Source organism: Fringilla coelebs (assembly GCF_963513975.1).
Source record: "Fringilla coelebs genome assembly, chromosome: 4".
NCBI lineage: Eukaryota > Metazoa > Chordata > Aves > Passeriformes > Fringillidae > Fringilla > Fringilla coelebs.
The window spans coordinates 55,074,565-55,091,515 of NC_140032.1; the positions used below are offsets into that span (position 1 = coordinate 55,074,565).

The following is a 16,951-nucleotide window of genomic DNA, read 5'->3' on the forward strand; positions in this document are numbered from 1 at the left end:
AGCAAAGACAAGCTCACTGTGTTAGAGCTTGCATTCATCTGCAAACCCACCCAAATACTGCTAGATTGATTAATTTTGAAGGTAGAGGTTTTCAGAAGAAAATGCCATAGTTAGCGCCACAACGACTAGGCTGTCACAATTTTCTTTTTAAACTACTTTTTTCAGAGGCTCAGCTGTGAAGTGTACTCAGAGCTGTGAGCTGACAGACTGGTTTGCATCTTAAGAACATATTTCATTTTAATGGCTTTATTTTTAAATTGTTTCAACTCTTTGAATTAATGGAGACTTAAAAAAAAGAAACTAGACTGACAAAAATGCAAAGTAGAATATTTTATCCTTTTTTTACCTGTCTTTTAACACCAGGCTTATATTTATTTTCAAGAAACTCAATAGTACCCAATAATAGGACTGCACATCTTTCCCCCCCCCCTTCAGTATCCATCCTCTCCAGCACCACTTTCTGCTCCCCAAATGGAAGAACAGAAATATTTTGCCATAGAGACGAGCTTCCCTGCTAAGCCATTTGAGCCTGCAGTGATGATACCTGGAGGTGAGTAATTACCACAGGTTTTCATTGCAGTGCCACAGGCACAGAAGACAATTGTGTGCTCTCCCTGACCCAAGGGCCAATGTTTATTGCAGACTTCCTACATGTAGGGTCTGACCAGAAGGTTGCAGAGCTCCGCATTTGGCTTGGGTGCTGTGGCCTAGAGAACACTAATATATATATATATATATATATATATATATATATATATATATATATATATAAATACTTTGTACTCTGTAACAGGCCACAAAGGGGATGACATGGCTTTATTCTGCCAATATGCAGAGGATTAAGGCTTTCTGCTTGAAGCCACTAACAACCTGAACAGGAGAATTACAGTAATTCCACTAAAACCACACGGAATCCAAGGCACTGGCTGATGGCACGTTGTTACCCTTCCCACTTATCTCGAAAATGTAGCTGGCACAACCTTATAAACAAGAATTCAACCAGCTACCCAAGGAGGTGCAGTTTAAAGAATGGTCTTGAGGAGCCACATGCAGCAGTGGGGACATTTGTCATGAGACTCCCCAACATTTTGAGACCTAAATACTCGACATTAAGCAGTTTCTCAAGGGAAGTCAAAAATGGCAGTTAGCCCGTGAAACACAGCTGAAACTCATGTTGCTCACACCAGTCCATTTTAGTGCAAAGCATTTCACAGCAAACAACAGCAAGATGCTCCACTAAAACCCTGCACTGCTTTAAGCCATGAGGTCACTGTTAGGAACCAAACACATGTTGTCATGACATCAATTTGCAACACTTTGCCTATGCCAATGCCATTATTAATACCTTGAAATACTAATCTCTATTACTAATTAACAGGCAAATGCACTGAATAATTTTTCATGCATTAGGAATGTATTATTGAATTCAATAACATGTCAAGAGCTGTGACTTATGAATCCTTCCCACAACACCATTTGTGCCAGAAAATATCCTTAAAAATTCAGCAACATTTAAAAGGCTTTTCATAACCAAGATACCTCTGTATTGGAATAAACTGTTAGGCCCTGGCTCTGCAAGCAAGACAGGAGTCTGTCTACATGTCTGACTGTATCTCAGTTACCATTTCAAAATGCAGCAGCCACACTGAACAGCTACAGTTATTATACAGAAATTCAGCAATTCATCAATGAGAATACCAGTGCTTGACTAGAAATTCAGATCTCCCCTAAAACAAAGCCTGGCAACACAAGGAAGGATGCAGATGCCTCTCTGTGTCTTGAAAACCGTAAATGTTATTCTGAACACAAAATATTGATTGTTTCAAGGAGATTACTGGCCTTCTGTTTGAACACAGCACAAAAACTAGTGAATATGCATTTTGAGAAAGATTTCACTTCTACATTCATTAGGAGCCTTGATATTTAGGTGTTTCAGAGGGAAAACTGGGACACAGAGAATCAGGATGACTGATGAGCAGTACTTACAGGAAATGTTATTTATATTGCGTGATGCTAACCCAAGTTGGTTAAACCCACAGTTTAGCAATGATAGCTGTAATTCTGTGCACACACATCCAGACTAAGCACCTGCATTTTCTCATGCAAACACACACACAAACTGGTGTGTACGCTCCGGATTAAAAAATCGACAGTCAGCAAACAAAGAATATTAAGCACTATACCTTTGAGTCATAATCTTATAGGCATCTGGCAGATAACAGCGGATATTCTCCATCTGAGCAGGATCAGAGTCACAGATTTTATCATCAGTCCTGCCGTAGTTGGCACTTTCGATCATGATAACATCTGTTCCCGGGCAGCGCAGCTCGATGGGGTAACTCTCGCAGGACAGCTCCCTTCGGACCACAGCCATGGGCACTGGGGCACGGCTGAAAGCTGCAAGGATTAACACAGAAACACAGTCAACACTGGCTCTCCACGGCGAGGCTAAAATTAAAAGCGGAATCACGTTCAGCAGAAGGCTCTACCCATATGCTGTGCCGAGATAGTTTTGGTAGCATTCAGATAAGATCTGCAGAAACGGGGTCTGGTCGCTGGCTTGCTGGCTGCCCAGAGAAATCACTTCTCCAACTCAGTGAGACTTGATTTTCTCATTTTAAAAACAAGCTATAGATCCCTTTTACATAGGGTTTTAGAAATCCCTTATTGAAAAAGGTAAATGGCAACTACGGCATTGTTATTATTTTTACTTACCAGGTGAAAAACTAGTTGGCTTTGATATATAAAATTACAATCCTGTATTGTACTTGAACAAGCAAAGAAAATTTTATGACAACAAGCAATCCAAGAACCAGAATCCCACCTGCTCAGCAAGATTGCACCTGTCCTACAGCAGATGTAATAACATCTGTATTGCTCCTGGTCCTTTTCTTAGCCCTTAGAAAAAGTGATCCTAATGGCTTTTGCTGTAGCCTGCAGCATGCCAGGGGATGGCCTGCAGGTTCTGGCAACCATCCCAAAGTTTGGGCCCTGCAGTGATACTTTCCATGAAAAGGCCAATTTATGGGACACCAGATGATTTAGGCTCAGTCTTAGCTTTGCATTGGATCTGCCTGGATAGTCAAATAGCTGGCAAACACTTGTGGAATTAAAGAGCTCTCAGAAATCTTACCTGTTTTAAAAGAAATCCAGGCTACAGTTTGCAAAAGAAAAAAAAAAAAAGAAACACACTTTGAGATGCCTTGAAAACAAAGCCCTAAAGTATTAGTAAACAATGCCACTTGACAACAAGCAATTGTATTTCCCATCTTTACAGACTCTTTGATCCAAAGATCTTAAACAGCTTGACGAACGTGAATATATTAATCCCCAAATATCCACATGAAGTAGCTACATATTGTCTTTCTCAACTCAGCCACAGAAGGGTTTTGCAGCTTCCAGAAGATCTCCTGGGAAGTCCATGGTGATGCTAGGAACCAAATACTTGTTTCCTAGCCTAGCACACCACTCACAAGCTGAAATAAAAGCCAACTCCTTCCCTCCTTTATTCCACAAGAATGAAAGGAACCATTAAGGTTTCCAGATACAGGGATGATGTGCCCTCCAAGCTACATTTGTATACTTCCAACCACAAAACTCAACATACAACCCAAGCCTGTCTCTATGTGACAGTGAGAGGTTTAAGCCTCCAGTAGATCCATGGTCCATCTGATACCAGGCATCTCTCAACAACTCCCTTTCCTCCTGGCCCCATTGTAAAAACACCAAAATGCCCTCCCCCTAAACCAAAAATCCCATCCAACGTTCTGCTGGTTTGTTCCATAAAACTTCCCCATGGTACATGCACACCAAGTTTGCTTATGGAAAATAAGATTCTATTGCTGTTTGTGAGAACACCATTTGACTATATCGAGGCTGCCCTGTCTGTCAGGCAGCAATCCAACACACTGACTTCCATGAATCCTGCCATTATTGTCAGTTGTCTCGGGTATGTATCACTGGAGAGATTCTCAGATTGTGATTTCTGTAAATCTGCAGGGATTACTTTGATACCGGACCCTCCCTGGTGTGCCAGAGCTGCAGACTAATTGCCAAACTCCCAAGACAGATGTGTGCTTATTCTTGAATAATAGCTTGCACAATTAGCACAGCTTTAGGGTTTGGGTCACTTGAGATGTCCCTGAGATTGGAGAAATGGTTGTGCCCTGGGCTCATATTGCACCATGCATTTGTGAAATGCAATAAATTCTCACTGCCACCAGCTTCTTCACACGAAGAGGAAAATGAGGAGGACAAGTGTGAACCTCTAAGGTGCACTGCCTCGTTCTTACCCTTGGCTTGATACCACTAGGCAACAAGGTGAGTGGAAGAAGGATGGGACAGACAATGTTAGAGACAACGTTTGACAGAAGACATAAACCAGCCAGTAAGGCAGAGTCAGCAGAGCTCAGCAATTTTTGCCTGCCCTAAAACAACTTCAAGAGGTATTAAGTTTAGTTACAGGAATCTGTCCACAGCAGCCTGCAGCAGGCTCTGCTCTGTCAAACACTGGACTCTATGGCAGAAGGCCAGTGCTGACCAAAAAACTTCTGATGCCAGGATTCTGATTTTGGAAAAGAGCTGTGGTGAGTTCTCCTCTCAAGCCTGTTCTGTGCTAAACCTGAGCAGATTGGTGACATGGGAGGCAGAAGGTTTCTAGCAGCTTTTGGCAGAATGCTGAGGCCAAGGGCCCTCCCTCCTCCTGCCATGTGCTTAGATGACTCCTGTTAACTGCCAAAAAAATGACAAAATGAGGTTTATAGGCAATATTAGCTGTTTGGAGCTATGGTTTTGCCCAGTCCTTGAGCAATTTGGATCATTTTCTCTGGAAGGTTAACACAGGCTATACAAAGGGCAAAGAGAGTTGGTAATACTACTTTACTTTTTACAGTTCCCACTACAGAAAACAAAACTTCTGAGCCTCATGATTCAGAAAGTATATTTTTGCTCTTAATTTCAATGTTTTGGGGTGTATTTTTTAGTAAGTATTCTGTATCAATTGAACATGTGAGGGCTGAGGAAAGCCCTGCTAAAAATGACAAAAAATTAAATGCCTGAGAATTCACTCATAAAAACCTGGTATATTTGTCAAACAGCAATACTGTAGAAATGCAGCTAACCTTAACTCTTGTGTTATGCTGGAAATAAGACATTGATAATTATTAACAGCAATTTACAAAACCATTAAAGATATTTCTCTACCTCAAATGAGAACACATTTCTAGTATCATGGGTGTGTCTCCTGTAAATGAGACTTTACAGCATTGATTTACTGCACACATATCAGTTCCAAGGATGCCCCCCTAAACACCCCAAACCAAAGCTGAACACCCCTTCCCCAAAATAACAGCTCATGTGCTACTCTCCAGTAAAGAACCTCTGGACAGATGAAGCATTTCTAGATTCAGCTTTAGGCTTCCTGGAATTCACCTTTTTGCCTTTCACATAATCACCTGACTGCTTGCTCTAAGAAGGACAGCTTTCACTGACAGACACCTCCCCGTGGTATCATGGAGTCAACATTTACATTTATTTTCTGGACAAAACGCATAAAAAATTTAACACCCTGGAAAAACTAGAAGCAGCTGAATATTGTAATAGAGCATGATCTCCTAACATGCTTTCTCCTAAAGCAACAGGCACGTTTTCCATCCTGCCACTGACCACCAAATCATTCTCTCTGCATGGCTTTTTCTTCTACTTCAGTATCTGCAATAAATACTCCGAAGGGAGATTAGAGCCTGGCTGTTTATCTCCTTGTAAACACATTTTTTTGTTGTTGTGCCCCTATATGATAATCTTACTTAATCATTTTTACTGGTTTTCCTGTAAGTAGCAAAGATGTTTTGCTTTTTGCTGTGAAACAAGATACATCAAAGCCCATCTGTGAAATACACAGCATGATTGTATTAATTCATTAATACACTTCTCTCTTCTTTGAGCAGCTCCCTATCTTGACAGTCTCTCATTGAGCTCCTTATTTAATCTCCTAAATAAGTGACCTAATTGTTGGCTTGAAGTCAAGAGGAGCTGATGGCTGCTCACTACTTTGAAAAACAGGTGTCTTTTTCCAGGATCCTATATGCAGACAGCCACCTAAATACAGAACTTAGAAGGAGTGTTTTTCAAATTCTTTAACGTTTAAATGTGTGCCAACTCGAGTTTTTTAAGTGCAGCCATTCGGTGGAAAATAATCCTCCTGAGCTTCTACAGGGCAAAGTGAGAGCAGAGGGTGAAAAGGCAACAGATAATGACAGGATTTTATCTGGGCGATTTAGAACTCCTTTGTCTCTGCTAATTTCAGGAGCTGGAAAATTAAGTAAGTCATCAAAATCTTGTGCTTTTTCTCCCCCTCGCTTTTGACCTCAGAACATAATTGCCTCTTGTCATGCCTGCAGGGCACGGGCTTGTAGTTATCACTGTGTGCTTAATCAAATGCCGAAATAGCCTTTAAATTATGTGTTTCCTTGGCTGCTAGAGACTTGTTGAGCTCTGTTACATTTAGAGGCATGATGGTAGTAGATGTACTTTTAAAAGAAAAGTGTGGGTTGATGCTTTTAATTAGGTTTTATATGCAATTTTCCCAGCAAAATCATGTTCTGGCTCAGAATTTTCAGAGTGAAAATTCAGTGCATATTTAAGGGCCGTGAAACAAAAGCTGGAATTGTAGAGATAATTATTTTCACAAGCTCTGTATATGATTTGGTCTGCCCAGCTAAGTATCTGACTTACTGTTCCCAACTGCAAACAGAGCATGAAGAGGTTTCCTAGTAATTTGGAAGAATGCTTCTGTGTTTGTAATTTTGCAGTATTTAATACTCCCACAGTTCACCTTGGCTCTGTGGGGGAAAAAATCCTGAAGTAATAATAAAAAAAGTCCCCCTCCTTTTATTCTCAAGCCTACTCAGGGGTGGGTAGGAGCGGAAATCCCTTTCAGTCAATGAGTCAATGGGCTTTGTAGGGCTCACTCCACATTCTGAAGTGCTCTTCTAAACCAGGACCCTACTTTTCCCTGTTAGGATATAAAGTCTCCTTAGTGCATAAAATGTTTGCATTCAGACATTGCTCAGTATTTCTTCTCTCTCTTTTCCTTAATCCAAATTATGCCTGGCCTCTGATCTCAAGAGCAATATTAGTAGAAAGCAAAACCTTGAGTTAAAGATGGGGATAACAAACACTTCTCAAGCATCCAATACTCCCACTTCCCAGTATTTTCATAAATATCAACGAAATTCTGACAAACTTAAAATAGCTTGGTTGGTCCAAAGTTCTCTGAAATCTTATTATTAATATACAAATATGGAAATGCCATTTCTTCTCCCCCACTTTCTCTACAGCTGCTGACAATTAAAAATAAAATAAAGAAAAAACACAAACAATGTCATTTCCAGAGAGACAGGGTGGAAAAGCCTTTCTGCTACTCTCAGCCTGCAGGGGGGTTAAAGAAAGGTGCAGCCTACAGACAAAGGCTGGTGCCAAGACATTGCAGCAAATGCTTGCAACATCCATATCCAGCTGCCCCAGGGAAGAATTGAAGACTGAAGGCAGCCAGTGTGGCTGAAGAGCTGAAGCCATCAGCAGTGCAGGGATGGACAGTCCTGGTCCCCATGCCCAGCTCTCCCCTGTGTGCCTCAGCTGATTGCTGTCTCATCTATCAAAATGGGAACATGATCTTATCTCCCCCATTAAGCACTCTAAAATCTGCCATGGAAAGGAAGAAGAGAATTAGATGCATCCTCAGAAAGTGAAGCATGTGGCTTCAGCTTTGGTTTCCCCACATGAATCAAATACCCACATCCTCCAAGGTTGTCTCAGGCTTTCTTATTTTATAGATGATATCAAAAGCAATTTGCAATTTTTCTTTGGTCACCTTCACCTTGATTCCCCCTTAGTCAGTAAACAGCCAGCTATGAACAGACTTCACAAACTCAAAGAGCATCTTTTTACATGGTGGGATGGAGGATACCAAAAAAAAAAAAAAAAAAAAACACCACCAAAAAAAAACCCCCAAAAAACACAGAAGAGAGGCTGGGCAACACCCCAGCCAAAGCAACCAAAGAAAAGCTAAAAACCAGAAAATCCTCATAAACTTCCCTGTGCTGTTTATGCAGAGGTTGAGGTCAACTATCTTATGGTTCCATAAATTGCTTACTCTATCTCCATTATAGCACACAAGGGGCACCTGCTAGGGATTTGTTCCCAACTTCTATGAGTGAAAAGAAGTTTATCTGTAAGTTTCTATCTGATGCCCTCCCCCACAATTAAAAGGATTCACAAAAGGTTGTAGCAAACACAGAGAGAACTTTCTGTAGGGACAGCCAAAATTCACACACAATCAGTGAATTTTCCACGGTGACACAACTGTGGATACAAACAGGAGCACAAAAAACTCCAAAACCTAGCCAAGTCCTAAACTGAACATCTCTGAAGCAAGACTCTGTCTCCATGAATAAGCCTCATGGAAAGCACCTTTTATTTCCATGGAAAGCACCTTTTATTTCCAGGCACCCCAGATCTCAAAGCAGTGATGGACAAACAACTGGCTCTTTCCACCACCCTCTGGATGCCCAAAAAGCCCAGGGACAGCAGCCAGAGGATTAAGCACCAGACAGCTACATCCTGGGATAATTCTACTGTTCACTCTTCATACCACCAATACTCCTCATCTCTTTGCCACACTCAGCTGATAAATATCCTTATTCTCTCCCCTAACATTCCCAAACCCTTACCCAACTATGGAGAAGCTTTCTTTATGAGTAAGAAGCATTAGATTATCTTAAAATCTCTCAGTATATTCCTAGGGAAGAGAAAAGAAACTCACAGACAAAGAGTACTGTGGGAGATCACCAGAAAACTACAACAACAGTGAAGTGGATGCATTTGCACCCAGGGGCGAGTGTTCACAAGGGAAATTGGTTGAATTTAGGAAAGGAAAAGGAAAAAGGCTGAATTTAGAGTGCTTTTCAAAAAAACATGACAACCTACCTTCAAATCAGAGGTCAGAAGCACAGTCCCAGCCTGAGCTAAATGTCACTTTAATGAATTTAATTAAAGCAGAAGCAACAAGTTGAGAACAACAGACAAATAAAATGTGGTCTCCAAGGGGATGTTGAATGCAAGTACATTAATATTTAGGCCCCATCACAGGAAAAAAGCTATTCCCAAGTATCTTTTCCTTTGCAGTGGATCATCTAATTTGTAATGAAAGGCACGCATTAAATAAAAAATGTTCTTTAAATTTACGGGCTTCTTTCATGTGAATTACCTTTCAAGTGTAGGAAAGCTGTGCACAGACGGGGAAAAGTGTCAGAGTTTAAAGCCTGGTATTGTGGTGCTTAATTTCTATAACCACCTCTTATGGTAAACTTGCCCTCTAGCCTAACAGTGACATTATTAAAATATCTGGCTTTTATATCCTGGTCCATAACATTGAGACATTTGTATTCTCAATAAAGGAAGAATTAGGTTCTGAGCCACAGGGACGAGTCCTTTTTACAAATCCATACACCACAAATTTCACTGGGGTCCTTAGTAATGAAAAACATGCCACGTAGTTCTTACCCAACTCAAAGCTACTGTTGTTACAACAGGCACTCAACTGTCTCCAACAAAAACCAAAAAAGCCTCAAAATCAGAGAAGCTATGACTTTGACATTGCTGAACAACCTTGGTATCTCAAATTTAATACAGCACAAATTAATGTGGTGAAGTGAGAAGATCTGAGTAATAACAGAATTTGCCCCGTTTCAAATTACTCCAGTGTAGGTTTTAATTGTAGCCATTAGTAAGGTTAATCTTTAATCTCATATAAAAACTCTTATAAACCACCATAACAGGTATAATCAGAGAGGAAGTTAGATAAATGAGCATCAAGGGTTTATTCTAAGAACATTAAGTAAAAAGAATCTGATCATAATTTTCAGATTTCATATTATATAATAAGTTCATTTAAAATGACAGTTTGTTTTTGTTCCCACTTAAAACACCAGCTTAAATTCCTACCCTTTCTAAAGTAACACCAAGCTAGAATAGCTTTCCTGTTACCAGCAGAGTTATTTTAGGTTTGCCATTAGAATGGGCTGCAGGAGGATTTAGTGCTGGCATAGGTGGGTATTTCCCAAGGGCTCTTCTGCCTCTTGTACCACCATGAACTGGGAGGTGGCAGACCTGGGCTACAGGAAGCAGGACAAGGATAACTGCAGCAGGCCAGGACACAAGTGCACCCTCAAAAGTTGGAGATGAAACAGAGCCCAAGTTTGACTTCTATCTCATCATAGGAGAAAAAAATGGGGGCAGGAGAAAAAGAGAAGGGGGGAAACCCCAAACATAAAACCACACCAAAGTAACTAACCGACCCCCAAAAAACAAAGAAGTCAGGAAGAGACCTGGTGAACTCAGCAGGTTCAGCAATTCTTTTAAGGCTGTTGAAAATTAGACAGGTTGGATGTATCTGGAGCTTTGCTGAAGAGCTGCAAATAATACATTGCTACCAAGAAATACCTTCGCAAAGTTAAAGTTTAATTTTGATTTACAGCTCCCTGAAAAGCCTCTGAAGGGGAACATTAAAGCTCTTGTAGAAATATCTGCATTATTACAGAAATGATGAAGAGCAGAGTGGAGATTACTTTGTGCTGTTTACAGACTTGTTTATCAGAGCAGTAAATCTATTTTTAAGTTTGTACTACCTGGAAAGGAGAACCATGTGAAATGTCGAGAACTGTCCAGAGAAAAAGACAGGCAGGCAAAAAAGATTTTCTACCAAAGTATTAGAGCCTGTCATTCAAATATCTGCAGAAAAATCTGGGGCCCCAAATATTTATCATTTAAACCAACTGCTTTACATCAAAGGCCAAAAATGACACCTTTAGCATTCATTTTACAAGAAGTTTCCCAGGCCTCAAAGACATCTCAAGGAAGTAATATGGCTAAATCATAGATCATTAATAACTGATTTTTCTTTGTGTTTTAGCCATCACCACTCCTTTGAGTGTCTGCCATAAATAGCAACAGGGAATTTGTTCTTTCCACTAGCCATAACTGTGAAAGTTTTATAAAGAAGTCTGAGACTACCTTAAGATCCTGACTTCTCAGAATCGCATTGCATTAATTTTTTAATATTTGTGCACTTCTTAAATGTTTAGAAAAGCATGGTGCATAGGAAACAGGCAAAATGGCAAGTGCAGTTTTTTTACATGGCAAAATGACATTTAGGGTGCCCTACTGAATTTTTAAAAACCAATGGGTGCTTCTTAGTGTAGATTACCTGTGAGTAATCTACACAGAAAAACCCCATCCCCAGCTGCTGGATGAGGTTTTCCATAGCATGCCATATATGAGCTCCATCCCAGGAACACTGGCATGAGAGCCAAGATCCTTTTTTTGCTGATACACTAACAAGAATTACAAGTAGGCTGTGCCAAGCCATTCTTTGCAGTCCTCTGAATCATGACTCCCCAAACTCCATGACACTTACTCCTCCTCCTCCTCCTTTGACCTCAAAATATCAAGGATTTCACCTTGAAGTTGCTAGCAGCTTCAAAGAGCTTTTCAGAAGCATTTACATTCATCTGAACAGTGGCCAACTTTATTTACTTCCCCTCAATTTTAAAAATAAAGAACAGTAGGAGAATTAAATTTGGGGAATGAACTGAAACACGCACACTTGCTCCAGGTAGAAATATACCTGAAGTAAAAGCAGATTTTCAAGGAGTTCACATATTTTTGCCTGTAGTACCCCTTTCTCCTCAGCAGAAAACAGCAAAACATTAAAACTAATTAATTACCCCCAGAAAATGGTTCACCTCCTAGGAAACACAACTATAATCTTGAGTGATGAAGTTTCCTATTGTGCCCACCTGCTCACAGCAAGCACTGTCCTTAATTATTTTCCCCTAATAGAACCTGTGCAAATATTGCTCCAGAAAGACTATATAGCTAGATATGGGTGTGTGCTGATCCAATACTTACATGCACACAATACTGCCCCCAGCTCAAAGCAAGTCACAAAAAAATAATTTAAAAAAAAAATCTGAAATAATGCTCAGCTGTAGGCTCCCAGAAATGCCCTGGACATATCAACTGCTCCCAGAAAAATAACGTGAACAGCTGAGACCTTCTGGGCTTCATAGCAGGGAGGGGATGTTACCCTGTGGTACCACCAGGACTCCCATGGCAGACTGGGGCAGCCAGGGCACAACAGTGTGGCCAAACTCACTGTACTGCCTTTTTATCTGCAATAACCCACTCTGAATCCTGCCCTCCCATACCCACCAGCCGTGGAGGTGTCCCAGGATACAAGTTTCTATTCATTTTCCACTCCAGCCCTCAAAGAGGTTCACAACAGCCTAATAAGCATTTTAAAAAGCATCAATAACAAGTGTGAGTAGTCACAGAGACATTGTGCTCCGTTAAAAAGAAACAAAAAAACAACAAAACACCAACCTCATACTGGTTAAAAGCCAGCCCTGCTTTATGGAAGTCCCTAAAGCACTGGATATCATGATTCATTACCTGCTCAGTGGGGAACTCTAGGGCTCCTGCAGACACCCAAGTGCACAACTGAACAAAATGAGGGTCTGTGCCCCAAAGGACACTTTAAAGAGAAGAAGAAATGTGTGCAGGTTAGAAGCAGGAGCTACAGTGACACACAAAAGGATAGTCATGCAGCATGAGTAACAAACAGGTGCAGATGCTACACTTGAGGGCACAGTGCTCATCAGTTCAATGAAAATATGTCTGAAAAAAATTATCCAAGTTGCTTCAGGAGAAAACCACTGCAAACAACTGTGATGGATGGAAGACTCTTTCTTTTTTAGCCTTTTTTTTTTTAAACACAATCACTAGACTTGTTTCAAATTGCCCTCCTTCAAGAGGTAGATGAAAGAAGTAAATCTTTTGCTGATCTCTCTGGCAGCAAAAACCAGGATATGTTTGCCCGCTCTAATCAGAGAGAGATAGTGGGCCCAAAGGCAAAGAAATATTTTTGACAAAAAAAACCTGATGAAAGAATCCATTCCTCCTTCCCCTATAAATAAGGTGTCAGAGAGAGCAGGACTTTTTTCAAGCCCCAGCACTGCTGTGCCACCAGAGGATGCTCATCAGAAGGGCACAGAAAGAGGTCATGGAAAACCAAGCACTTGCTTAGCACTTGGTCAATCCCCTGTGCTGTTTGCCCCTAAAGGGTTTGAAGGATTCTTTCAAGTTGGGAAAAAAAAGAAAAAAAATGCAAAAAAAAGAAAAAAATGACAAAAAAAAAAAAAGGCAACAGAGAAAGATTTCCAGAAAACTGTCTGGGAGATTATTAATTAAATTTCTAATTTAATTATGTTGCAGTACATTTAAATGCACTTTCTAAATAGAAACTGACTTATAGCTAACAAAAGATCCATTTCAAGCACTTTTTGTTCTATCTATAATATCCATTTCCTTTTGTACCTGTTTCAAGCATTGTTCTTCTAGAGTTATTTATACTTCACATTTAGAATTTTCTGCTTTTTCTAAGAATAAAAATGTTAGATATTTCCATCACCTTGTGCTCCCTTTTCATATTTGAGGAAAGAATTCTGCTGCCACTGTCCCTCCAAGGGGATTTTTGGAGCACAAGGAAAAGACTTCATAAAATCAGATTTTTTCTATTTACAATTCTTCTAATCCCCCTCATTATTCTGTAATAAAGCTCCTAAAACTGTGTAGGGTAAAAAGAAAAAAAAAAAACCTACAGTTTTTCAAGGGGTAGCAACCTGGGCAAAATACAAAAGGTTTATTGTTATAATATATGTTATAACAATATGTTATAAAATACAAGTTTATTGTTGAGCCAATCTTTTTGATGCACTGTAATATTAGCCCTGATTGATTGTGTTGATCACAGACAAAAAAAAAAAAACCTCTAACAAACAAAAACCCAACCAAAACCACAAACAAAAAAAATTACTCCCCAAAAAAACCACAACAAACAAAACCAAAACCACCAGCATCAACAAACACACAGATGTCTATGAGCAAATAACCACAAACCAGTTTTACATGATAAGAAAAAAAGACCACAGTCCTGACTGGTAGCACAAATATTTGAGGGTTTGAGCAAGGATAGCTCCTCATAGGTTAAAATATTTCACACAAAATTAAACGGAAAGGAAGATTTGAGATTAAAAATACAGATAGTAAACTGAGAAGTCTGTTTCCACATGATAAAAGTCCCCAACTCTGCAATCATGAGAAGTGGCTTCATTTGTTAAACAGCCTAGCCTCACATACAAAAAATAAATAATAAAAAAAAAATGCAGCAGTGTAGTTAACAAGTACAAATTACAGTTTGGAAACACAAACATGCAGCGTTAAAAGCTCAAAATACAAACTAAATAACTGTAGACCATAAACAAAAAAAAAATGCTTGCAGAATTTTTAAAGAAGCATCAGTATTTTTAAACTAGTAAGGTTTGTGGGTCAAAGACAACCAGCTATCAAGCACAAGCTGAACTCACTACAAAAATTCAGTAACTCTCTCCAATCTGTACTTAGAAAGAGGCAAACAGAATTATTCATCATTCACAGTGATAAAGAGATGCTTTCTGTTCTAGCAGATATTTGGAAATAGATTAATAGCAAAACACCCAATACATTCAATCTGAAGAATGGGAGTTTTTAAGAAACCCACAACCCTCTTAGGAATCCCCCTGCTGTTTTTTAGCTTGATTTTGGACACTGGCACTTTGCTACTAACAAGATTTTTAAAAAAATAAATGAATAAAAAGCACAAAAGCAGAATATAAGTCCACTGGCATGCAGGAAAAATGCATTCGCTGCTGCTTCTCAAAAACTAATGCAAATGTGCAACTGTCGTCTCAACCAAAGCATTTCTGGAAGTTCAGCAAGAACCTCATCAGTCCAAAATCATTCAACATACTTCTCGATGATCTGAGAGAAAATAAACTCGGAACTTGCCAAATTTGCAGTCAGCGCAAAAACTGATGAAATGTTAAGTAATGACACAGACCTTGTCAGCTTTGCAGATTGATCTACACACTACCTGAGCAGACCATGCTTGAAAACAGACAAATGCAAGTCCATGTAAGAATACAAGAAGCGCTCATTATGTGAGACCACAGACTTAGGCAGTCACTCTGAAACAGTCTTGTTTCCATAACTGATAACGATTTGAACAACATGCAGCAGCTCAAAGGGCAAACACGATCTCTGCAAGTATGAGGAGGTGAATAATAAGTAGAAGTGGGAAGGTGGAATTGCCCTGCATATGGTGTTAATGAGACCATTCCTTCTTGGAAAATGTACACGTTGCGGTACCCTAGCTTCAGAGGGTTTGTCAGAAACTTTGAAAGAATTTGCAAAAGAACTTTAAATAAAAAATCAAGTAAAGCCTGGAAAGCCAATCTAACAAGTGAGCCACCAAAATTACTAAGCCTGTTTAACTGGTCTAAAAGACTATTCTAATCTGCAGGTAGGTACCAAGGGAAGATATTTCTCTTTAATCTGGTAGAAAAAGGCAAGCAAGATCCAAGATCTGGAAGCTGAAGTCTGATACATGAAGATAGAAATAAGGTAATATTTTTAACCATGTGAGCAATTTCCCATGGAACAGTTTACTTTTATATACATATGATTTGTTCCTTATAAGCTGGAGTACCTAAACAATGAGTGAGTATTTGTCTGGAACACACCAATGCCTGATTCACAAATTACTGCGTGAGATCTCTACTGTGCAAACAGTCTGGCTTGTTGATCATAGGAGTTCCTTTGTATTTTAAGGATCTATGTAGATTTGGGAGAAAGAGAATAGGAAGAGGAAGGGGGCAATTAGCTGCATGGAACTCAATTTATTAACTTAGAGTAAAAAAAAAAAAAAAAGGAAAACCCAAAAAAGACCCCACGCTAAAAAATTCAACAACAAACCCCAAAAGACAAAACCCAAACAAACAACACAAAACCTCCAGAACTGCTGAGCTTATCCACAAAGAGAAGGTTTGTATGCTGCCTTTAGTGGTTGTAAATAGAAACAAAAAATGTTTCAGGACGGCTTCTTTGAATGCCCAGGAATAAAAAATGGCAAAGAGGAGGAAGGGAATTGCTTAACGCAAACCAACAGATGGGATTTTCAGTCAGAGGCTTGCTTTGTTTTCATAATGAACCATAATCTGTGAAATCTAAAACATTTTTTATTTGCTGCAGTGAGACAAAGACTGCAGTTATGGCATGTGAATTGTTTTCTCCACTCTTCATCCTTACAGAAGGTAACAATGCAGACGCATTGGACCTGGAATAATCAGCCAAAGTTTAGAAGGATGGCTGAAAGTGTAGGTATGGCACTATGTGTTTAGTAAGTTTGTCTGTCTTGGGGTTTTTTGGCTGGTTTTTATTTTGGTTTTGGGGTTTTTTTGGTGTTTGTTGGTTTTGCTTTTTTTTTTGGTTTGGTATTTTGTTTTTCCTTTAATTCAGCTTTCCACTATGGCTATCTAATAAATTAGTGCAATTCTGTAAAGGAAATTAACTGGCCTCTCAGTGTTATTAGCTAGTGTACACACTACAATATTAAATCAGCATCAGAGACATGTAGGGGCCCAGTGTGATGTTACTGGGGTGGGTCAGAGGCATTATTCCCTAAATCCTACTTCCCAGTCATGGTGCTGTAGGTGCTCCTTTCCCTGGCATTGTCCCCTGAGTCGTCTCTGGCTGCGCAGCCCCTGGTGCCAGCTGTGGGAGCTGCAGAGAGCCAGCAGCACTGCAGAGAAGCAAGGTCTGTGTTCTGCTGGCAGCTCTGTACCCCAGATCTGTCCCTGACAGTCAAGCAAACCAGCATACACACACACAAATATATATAGATATACATACTTCATTACTATATTACATCTGATTACATTTTACACCCTACCACAAAAGGGACAGGTAAGCAAGTCAATGTTAAGGCAACAAGCCAAGAAAAACTTATGCTACCTGG

General features: G+C 39.8%; 1 protein-coding gene across 13 annotated transcripts in view; it reads right to left on the reverse strand.

Annotated features, from left to right (window-relative positions):
* Positions 1 to 16,951, reverse strand: part of ADGRL3 (adhesion G protein-coupled receptor L3) — a gene marked incomplete at its 3' end in the record, with an annotated part of 313,409 nt that overhangs the window by 258,887 nt on the left and 37,571 nt on the right. For 12 of the 13 annotated variants that reach the window (XM_084204550.1, XM_084204553.1, XM_084204547.1 and 9 more), the window contains exon 2: positions 2,184 to 2,397. In XM_084204550.1, the coding sequence (XP_084060676.1) occupies positions 2,184 to 2,397 (214 nt within the window). Of the gene's footprint in view, positions 1 to 2,183; positions 2,398 to 16,951 lie in introns of those variants that run through there. The other variant, XM_084204543.1, reaches the window with a different exon arrangement.